The sequence below is a fragment of the Diadema antillarum genome, unplaced genomic scaffold (genome assembly GCF_040938485.1).
Source record: "Diadema antillarum isolate AM-2024a unplaced genomic scaffold, OU_Dant_1.0 seq00000759_RagTag, whole genome shotgun sequence".
Lineage (NCBI taxonomy): Eukaryota > Metazoa > Echinodermata > Echinoidea > Diadematoida > Diadematidae > Diadema > Diadema antillarum.
The window spans coordinates 269,468-280,183 of NW_027271650.1; the positions used below are offsets into that span (position 1 = coordinate 269,468).

Below are 10,716 nucleotides of genomic sequence, written 5' to 3' on the forward strand. Positions count from 1 at the left end.
CGCCTGCAGTTACGCGCGGATACTTGTGAAACAGCTTTGGCCCTGCTGATATCCACTCGGGTCTGTTCCAGCAATTGCTGACGCTTGTGCACCGGATATATTTCCCAGGGAAGCTATATCTTAGATCGTTCTTTTTTCAGGTAAGAATATGATTAAGGCTTTTTCGTCGATTATCATTTTCTATTCCATCCAGTTTCATGCATTTTCTATACCTCAATTTCGTCTCGAGATATCTGTGTAGTGCCGATACACATTTTCAATTTTCGTCTCTGGCCGACTATCTATGCATAATGCTTCAGCCCGTAATGCGTAATGTTTTAGTCTTTTACGTCAATACACTTATATTATGCTCTTCATATAAAAATCAAAATCGTCAGTCCAGGGGGGCGTTTCATCAACGAGTTCGTCGGAGTTTTCACCGACAAATTTGCTATCAGCCAATCAGACCAAGGATTTCATTAGCTTTTGATAGTTGTCAGTGTAAATCCTTGCGTCTGATTGGCTGATAGCAAATTCGTCGGTGAAAACCTCCGACGAACTCGTTGATGAAACGCCCCCCAGGTTAGTCGTCATCATTTTGATTTTCGATATTTACAATAACTTAGTCTTTCCATAGTATAAAGTTTCACCGGAAATCCTCTCATATTATACCGTTCTTTCCATACGATAGATTCTTGTCAAATTTATCACAATACACTGCAAAAAGTCCGGTGTTAAATATGAAACACCAAGCTGGTGTTAAATTTTCGGTACTCATTTATGGTGTTAGATTAATACCTCCTGGTGTCATTTCAAAATATAAAATTGTGTTTTTTTTTAAAGAATTTCTTAGTAACTGCACTTCTTGTTGATTTTGAACTTCAACAAGACGATCAAGAATTTTCCGATAAAGTACTTGATTTTTGAAAAAAAGTGTGTAAACACATTTACACCACAGTAACACCAGTGGGTGTGGTCTCTTATTGAAGCTGGACGGGTGTTATACCATTGACATTAACACTAGCAATATCAAATCAACACCATGCCGTGTCATAATTGAATTAACACCAGCACAGTGTCAAAATATCACCAGATACTGTGTCAAATTAACACCATGAAGTGCCAGGTGAACACTTTTCAACACCATCACAATACATTTTCTACACCTGTGGGTGCGGTCCACTATTAACACTTGATCGGTGTTGAATCTAACACCCATGGTTTTAAATCTAACACCGATGTTTTTACAGTGTATGGTGTGAACACAACCATACTTCTATTCACTCACCCAGCCACCCCCACCCCACAAAGCCACCCCACCCCAACCACCCACCCCCCCCCCCCCCCCCCACACACACACCAGCAAATATGCACACTCATAAATCATCAAGTGGTCTCATGATAATAGTTCACAGACAGGCAAGCAAATACACGTCTGAGATACACCAGTACATACACAATATGGGTTCTTACACTTTTCCCTAGAACATACAGCAACCTTAACTGGGACGTGTACATTCACCCATTTATGATTCTGTGTACTTACATACATAACATAATTTCACACAGATTTACTTCAAACACATTACAGAGGCTTAGGCTTGTGAGACTTATGTATATCGATATACATTCTAAGGTGATATGAGGCAGAAATGAATCATGGTAGAAACGTGAACTTGGACATAGATAAACAACGTTTAGCAGAGGGCTGCTGTTACAGCCATCCAGGGTCCAAAGGTCCCACTGGAATTCGTGCACACGGCTCAGTCAGTAGCGAGTGTGACCTCCATGATCTGTGAGAGTCAAGGGCGGTACAGCCAGGCACCTCCTGCCTATATCGAAGCAATCAAATAGTATAATGCTCCTGCAAAATAGCAGTCCGCTCATCTTATAAAGGGGCAGCAAGCTGCTGTACAGTTAGTTGTGGTCTATCAAGTTCGTAATTTTGTAACGACCATAATTCACATTAATAAACAAACAATAACCAATGAATCGATCGATGTTTAGGCGGTGTATCAGCAATGACATTTTCGGTATAGGACTTGACTTTGCTGTCGCTTGTTAAAATCCGCTAATATTTTCGAAAGGTAGCGATACCATTGGATCGTGTATTCGTTATAATCGCCAGGAAATAATGTCGGAAAAAAAATATGCTTGATGTACGGATGAATGATCCACTCAGAAGTATATGTAGTGTAAACGGATGGGAACCGGTTATCGGTACTCCAATAAAATAAAACCCACGGTGATTGGCCTAGGCTAACTGCAAAACACATGCGCGTCCAGTCAGAGTGTGACCCACATTGCAATAAGTTGTCATCTAGCAAGTCAAACTTCAATACAATATATAGCAATGTCCACGTGGAGACGGCCACAAAATGAGGCAATTACTTCCCCAGGACTTACATCCACGAAACATCAGGTCAGCAAGTAAGACAGGATTACAACTAAATTTACTTCAGAGCAAAATGTAAGGCTGGAAGTGTCGTTACATCTTGTCTTTCGTCGCTGCCTGATTTATACACTTCATTAAGTGTTATCATTCCCCGAAATGTAATTATGTTTCATGAATGTGGTTAACTGATTAAAGCAATATCATTGGATTTGATGACCGCGCATTCTTTTCCCTCTTTTTCTGCTTAGTATATAGGGGCCTACTGGCTAGTGGGACCAACAATCCACAAGCTTCACTTTTTAATGGGTCCCACATCTCCCATCCTCTAATTCATTTATCACCAAAATGCCTTATCTCTTCAATCCCCATCAAAGTATAATGCATACCCCCTTTTTATTCTTACGTCGATATTTCCTTTCTTTCATTCACATTGTGCGTATATTGAGATGGAGAAAAATAAGATAAACTTGAACTTGAACACGTCACGAGTTTGACACCCATACAGTCCTTAAGTCATACAGGCCATGAGCTGGACACTAGCCAAATAATGTCCATGAGCCCGAACCTAGGCAAACAAGGCCCACGAGTCCGACACTAGACAAAAAAGGCCCGTTAGTCCAACACTAGGCAAGCAAAATCCACGAGTCCAACACTAAGCAAACAAGGCCCACGTGTCCGACACTAGTCAGAAAAACAAAGGTCCATGAGTCCAACACTAGGCAAACAAGGCCCATGAGTTCGACACTGATAAGCCCTACATCACGGGGCTTACTGTAAGTACTGTCTCGCGGGCTTTTTTTTTTTTTTTTTTTTTGCCTAGTATCGGACTCACAGTCATTATTTTTTATGATGGACGGATTTTGCCAGGCAAACTACATTTTCACAATGAAGATCCATGATCGTATTTGTTAGGGTAACTATCTACCTGTCTGTATTCCCCACTCTTACTGTATTTTACAAGGACAAGTTTTTTTTTTTCTTTCTTATTTTGCGTCGAAACCAGGAGCATCATGGCATCTCCAAAAGTGACCCTCATCACCGGCTGCTCGTCCGGCATTGGCCTCAGCACAGCGGTCAAGCTGGCCCAGGACCCAAACAAGTCGTTCCGGGTCTACGCCACAATGAGGAACCTTGCCAAGAAAGAGGATCTGGAGAAGGCGGCGGGCAGCGCCCTCAACGACACGCTTTTCATCCTGAAGCTCGACATCAACGAGGAGGAGCAGATCGTCTCGGTTGTCAAGGAGATCACGGAGAGAGATGGACGCATCGATGTTTTGAGTAAGCCATCCTCCATGGTGGCTATGGAGGGACACACTCGGATTGAAACAAATTGAAATAGAATTTCGCGCTATATCTGTAATACTGGAGATACCTCGCATTATCGCCAGTTTCCCGTTAGTGTTTCTTTTTCTTCTTCTTCTTCTTCTTCTTCTTGTCCCTGTCTCGTTTCAGTCAGCCTCTGCATAGCGTATCATCGTACCTTGCAGTGTTACTGCAATAGGTATATCCGTATAACGATTACCTCTTCCTTACCTCTTCCTTTCCTTATATAGACATATTTGAGGGGGGAGCTGTGATGCTAGCACGACGTTCGTAAAACCACAGTTTACTAGTCCTTCGTAGATATTCATTTTCTATTTTTTTATTCATGTTTCAAATTCCACATATCATACAACTTGTATATTCCATTTGATTTTAGAACCAAAAAAAAAATGTTTATTTAACACAACAGTCAATTTAAAACAAATTGCACAAATGTATAAGAACATAATCATTATAAGTGACGCGTAATATGAGAAACCCACGAAAAAGTAAAGTTTGTAGGATGTTAGGTGTTCCAAAGATATGATATAGGCTTTTAATACAGTATGTCAATGTAAAAAATGACGAAACATGCAAAAATACATGTCGAGAATATCATTAAGTTTACGAAATGTACAAGGTATTGTATGATGTTCATCATTAAACTTAAGGTATCAATGCTAAGTAAAGTAACAAATTGATCAAACAAGGAAGTCATCCGATCGAGGCATCATTTTGAGTATGCAAAAATATTTGAAGTGATCACGGCAAAATGATAGAGCGTAAGATTTCAGAAAATTGGCTTTAAGGTTTATGAGATTTATTCATAGTCGATAACGACTCCATGCAGGATGTCAGCGTGTATGGTATACAATTAAAATGTTAACGCATCAGAAGTGCAAATAATTTTGACATTATTTTATGAACATTGAACACTTTTCAATTTGACTCGATTAAAAAGAAACACACACTATAAACATTATTGTTCTATACAGTACTGTACTTTCATTATTTCCATTCCCAGTTAATAATGCTGCAATTGGGCAGATGGGTCTCTTCGAAGAAGTGAGCATGGCATACATGAAAAGTTTGGTCGATACAAACATCCTCGGGACTTTCCGGCTGACCCAGGAAGTAATTCGGGGCATGAAGGCCCAAAGGTCAGGGCGCATCGTTAACATCAGCAGTCTCGTAGGCATTGTTGGTAAGCAATGATTAGTGGCGGTGTTTCTACTGATTATACTTTGACGTGTTTACTAAGGGACTCTGGCACCTGTACTTCAGAAAATACAGATGTACGTTTATTCATACCGGAATCACGAGCAAGCGTGTGTTTGTGTGTGTGTGTGTGTGTGTGTGTGTGTGTGCGGGTGTGTGCTTGTGGTGTGAACATTTTTCACGATCAGTTTAGAACCTTTAATCCCTTTGCCTTCGAGATACAAACTGTAACTCTCACTAGACTTGATGACATGGCAGAATCGACTTTATAGACAAAAAAGTAGACAGTCGAGATCATTTTAATTATATTGGCAAATCTTTGTTAATAAAAAACTATGTTTATTGCAGCACATTTATGATGAGAATTTGTTTAGCCTTAAATGGTTATACGTACTGATCCAGTTAGTCATTGTGAAACATTTTGATTGCAAATGATAATCAATTTAAATACTCTATCAGACTGACGAGCATTTCACCATTTGGAAACCAATTTTCATCGAATAAACTCTGAAGTCTTAGAACGATATCCTCTTTCATATTTCATAAGAGGTTTCTCATCATCCTGAAAAATAGTCAAAGAAAAGTTGAAAAACTAAAGCTCCATCTCAACAAAAACTTTACCATCTCTATAAGATCGCGCTGAAAGATGCTTCTGAGTTTGGTTATAGAATTTGCAGCATTATTAAAATAACATTGTTCGTATTTTAAGGGTAGGGATGTAAATCATGATGAATTATTATTTGCATGTGTACATGCATGCATGCTATATCTAGCATAACATAACTAGTAAAAGCGATTGTCATAATCATAATACTGCTTGTAACTAATGATGGGATGACGAATTAGACATAACTGCTCTCTTCGTATCTATCCTCGCCAAGGTATGCCTTATTCGCCTATATATGGCGCGACTAAATTTGCACTGGAGGGCCTCACGGAAACCTTGTACCCGGAACTGCGCTGCTTCAACGTTTGGTACGAACATGTGTGATTAATGCTGTTGATTTTCATATCTATTTTTAATCAGAATCATAATTGAAACCATACAGTGATTATTGGTCCTTCGTAAAAGAATCGAATTGATCGTATTCTTTGTATTTCATCTGGTTGGCAAATCTGGTTGAGTACATACAATAATAATAATGCATGATTTTCCTTCAGGAAGCAGGAAAGCTAAACAAATACACCGCAAATGGAATGATGGCGTGGCCATTGTGAGTTGCACACTGTACAAGGAATAATTGTTCAAACCAACAAGCACTATAACGGAAAAACAATCAAACAGTATGACAGCAGCCTAATGATGTCATCATTGTTACCGTTCACTGTAAGAAGAAAGGGTTTTTGCAAAGAGGTGTATTCCAATGTTACACTGGGAGCACTTTAAAAGATGCAACATCGCATGTCTAAAGGTGCAGAGCAAAGTCAGACTGGGAGCACCCTTGAAGATCTAACTCCTCACTAAAGTTTCAACTTCGCACTTAAAAGGTGTAGACCAATGTCGCACTGGGAGAACTTTTTAAGCTGCAACTTCGCTCCTTCAAACGTGCAGACCAGTACCACACTGGGTGCACCTTGCAAGGTGCAACTTGCACGTTTCGTAAAAGTTTCACTCGTACCTTTAAAGGTGCGGACCAATGTCACACTGGGAGCACCAGTAAAGGTCCAACTTGCACTTTTCCTAAAGGTCACACTGGGTTCAAAGACCAACTTGCATTGTTTTTTAAACCTCAACTTCGTATCTTTAAAGATGCTGGCTGACGTCACTCTCGGAGCACCTGTAAAGTTGCACTTTGCAATTTTCCTAAAGGTTCAACTTCCCACGGTTAAAGGTGCAGACTAATGACACACTGGAAGCACTTTTCAAGGTGAAACTGGGCACCTTCCTTCGACGTGAAACTTTGCACGTTTAAAGGTGCTTTCAGTATGACATTGACCTACACCTTTAAAGTTGCAAGTTCCATCTGTAAAAGTTTTGGTGAACTTGATGATGTTGAACATGTTCTGGGCTGGAGAATTTTGAATAAAGATAATAACAATGAATAACTAATTTTATCGCAATATCTGTCTTCTCTGTGCAATGTGTTTGTGTTCCCCCTCACAGGATTAGCTCAATTGCACCGGGTCCTGTGCGAACCAAATTCGTGGACAACATAGAGGCCAACAAAGTGGATGTCCCATCATCGACTGACCCGAACTCACCATCGGCCAAAGTATGTCGTTTGTATCTATTTATGTGGACATTATAAATCATATGAGCTTCGATGCTCAGTTTTGATTGTAGCCGTTGTTGTGATAATCATCGTTACTGCTATATTTATGCTTAATTTGTTATGGAAGCTCCTCCTTCATCATGACTGCGCTCCTTGCCACGATGGCGTTCGTTGAGTTGACAATAAATTATACACGACAAAATGAAGTCCAAAGTATTATTTTTAGTTTAGGTTTATTTATGAAAGTGGAGAAACAGGGTTTGGAAAGAGCCCTTCCAATCAGAGACGGCTTTATATGTTTATATATTTCAGATAAAAACAGCGCAATGTGCCCTCAATAGTCTCGTTGATGATGGAAAGGATAAAACCAATGCGAATGTGAATGTGAATGCATTTGACTTAATAAGTTATTAGCATGTAGAGCAAGGGCAAGCAACGATTTATAAGACCAGTCTTAAAGCTCTCGATTTCTTAAACAGATCCAAAAAAGCGTCTTTGAGCAGCAGTGTCTTAAGCAATATCGACATTTCTACATAAAGTACATGTAGACATATCTCCCCTCCAAATCTCTATAAGTTCTTCTTTGATTTTTGTTGTTGTTTAAGTATTTAAGAGTGACTTTCTTAGTTTCTCCCGATAATTTCTGCCTGAGACAGAAAATGACAGCAGTGCTGCTGTAGACATGAGTATATGATTCATGCGAATTATGATAGTTTTCTATGAAACCTTTTGCTTTATACAATGTATTCAAACCACTGACCTAAATGGTACATTACAGGTCAGTGACTGAAAACCTTTCCTTTGTGCTATGATAAAAATATGTCCATGTTGTCCAACTTTCAGCTGATGGCGGCATACTTAAGCAAACTGTGGGCCTCGATAACGAATGATTTCCAAAGCGGAGAAGACATTGCCGACCTCGTCTTGGAATGCCTGAATAGTGCAGAGCCGCTCCTCCGCTACCCAACCAGTGGATGGGTGGACGGATACATGAAGGAGCGATTTGTGGACGGCGTCGGGTCGACAGCGGCCAAAAAATTCTTTGAAGTTATGGAATCAGTTTCCAAGTAAAGACGTAACTGCTTACCAGGTAGAGAAGCGGCAGTTTACCAAATATGGGCAAAAGCATTTGTGACGTAAGAGGTTCACATTGAAGGTCACCCTCGATACGGTTTAAATATAAACTAACGATAGTGAGACGCCATGAAATAAAAGAGAAAACGTGCAGCTGAATAGATAGTTATGTGGCATTAGGAGAAATGTACATGTGAGATACTAATTGGCTTACCACCGACATAAGTTGACTCCATTGAATAACGCATCTCCGTTTATCATCTGTAAGACACATAGTGCTCATAATGAGAATGATAATGACATTGATAATTACTTCGACAAACCATCTAACTCAATCTGGGTTTTGTGTGTGTATGTGTGTGTGTGTGTGTGTCTGTTGGCACTATCAGTCGAAAAATTATGAACGAATTTTGATATTTTGTTTCAGCAAAATCATGTCCAATATAAAAAGGACAGGTGATTTGGTTTTCGTTGGTGATGATATATCATAAACCTTAAGCAGGGTTTTCTGTTTTACGCTTGCACCAGTTTATTACTTTAATTATCCTAGAACGTAGTAGAGGTTTACCCTCTACGAGTGCTTTTAGTATAACTTGAAAAAAAAACTGTTTTTTTTTAAAGCCAGATATGTGTTTTGTCAGTAGAATTCAGTCATCGAGCCAGCTTCGCACTCGATGAAATAATCATGATACATGAATTATTTCTGGCAGTCGATTTACAGAAATGTTTTACAATGATTGGTTTGGGCAGAGTTATTGAAGCGTGACATCAGACTGTTCGAAGAAAAAAAAACCACTGCTATCTCTTTTAAATAATCCCAGTGGAAAACTCCCAACCAGCAAGAGATCTCGAGATGGAAAGTAGGACCACTGGAAGTTGGAAAGTTTGACCAATATTGTTTGCAAATGTGGGAGAGGGGAATACTTTCATTCATCGATATCATAGAATTACGGATGGACTGTGGAATATGCTCGTTAACATCTCACTCGTCATCTAATAATGCTTTCGAAAGAGCAATTAAAGGCATTCGTCAGCTTTAAAGCCACTGTTTACTATTGGGAACAATGATTCAAAAGAAATGTTCCATTCATCACATTTGATGCATAATGTGTAGCTCAGATGTATAACAAAACATCTTACCATATAACAAATTGGCATTAAGTTGCAAATATGAGGAAATATCACTCATTTTCTCAATAAACCATATAACTGTGGACGGTTTATTCTAGACGTTTGCTAGAAGCGATTTTTGATAAAACTTGTTCACATTTTGTATATTTTATAATTCTTAACATTGATTATGTTGACATTTTTTACGTTGGTTGTTTTTCTCCCTTTCTCACATTTTAAAACTATTTTGAAGCGCTTAAGCTAGTTCTTTGTCATCTGCATGTGGTAAATCGTAGTTTTAAGGTAATGGAATGAACACCATGACATTGAAGAAAGTAAGGTACAGCAGTATTTGTACCATGCCACAGTAATTCCAACGTGATCATTTATGTTCTCTCATTTTGTTTGTGTCACTTCGTGAGCTTGGTGTTATGAAAACAGATTGAGAAAAATACCCATAAATAATTGAATAAAATAATGAAAAATTTTCACTTTTAATAACAGTTATGTGCGTGTTGTGTAATGAAGTGTAGTAAGTCACACATCAGTCACATCATAATACAAGTGAAGGATACGTGGTGCACAAGGGATAATTATTTCCATGGGCAGTAGGCCCTCTATTGACAAAATCTGAATAATGGGCCTTTAGGTGGGACATTTAGTACCATTTTACAGTATCTGAAGCAAATGGGAGAGATTTACTCAGTGTACCATAGGAACGATCCATTGATACTACATACATTTGAAACACTGACACTATTATAGAATGCTTTACTCACGCAACCAAAGAAATCAGTTCCTGTAGGAGAGTGCACCTTTTCGTTTTTCTCGTGCTTTTTTTAGTATATGTATAGAAAGTGTGCGTTTGTATGTTTGTTTGTGCATATGTTTATGCGTTTGTTGGAGAAGAGATACTAGTAGGCTAGATCCATGGATAACTTTACAAACAATACCGTAATACAGCGGAGGCTTGCTGTCGCACAATTTGTGAGTTATGTGGAGCCCACTTTTTGTAAGGTAGGAAAATCATAATGCAATTTGTTGCTTTTGTTGCCCCAACATCTTGGTGACGAAACCAATGACGAAATGAAAATATGAGATATATAACAGCCTTTACAGGAAGAGTAAAGCGAAGTGGATCCAAATGCTATTGGGCTGAATGACAATAATTATTAGCATACGGTGTGAGAGCAGAACATATAAGGACTGATGCAGACAATCATAATAATCTTGTGATGAGGACTGCGGACATGACGTTTGCTAAACAATATCTCGGTAGATGTTTGCACTGCTATGACTGGCATATTTTGAAGCATCTGTCCAAGGAGGCTCAAGAGAACAGTCTTACGCCCTTTGAACCCAAATTCAATATGTTTGATAACTAACAAAAATATATATCTATCCTGAGTTGGAATCGTAAGTTAG

At 39.0% G+C, this 10,716-nt stretch overlaps 1 protein-coding gene across 1 annotated transcript; it reads left to right on the top strand.

Annotated features, from left to right (window-relative positions):
* Nucleotides 1–10,096, top strand: LOC139738607 (retinol dehydrogenase 8-like). The gene is made up of 6 exons (XM_071649223.1): nt 1–140; nt 3,378–3,652; nt 4,701–4,880; nt 5,776–5,869; nt 6,999–7,107; nt 7,951–10,096. The coding sequence occupies exons 2-6, from the start codon at nt 3,385–3,387 to the stop codon at nt 8,176–8,178; spliced, it is 879 nt and encodes a 292-aa protein (XP_071505324.1). The 5' UTR covers nt 1–140; nt 3,378–3,384; the 3' UTR covers nt 8,179–10,096.
* The last annotated feature ends 620 nt before the right edge of the window (nt 10,097–10,716 follow it).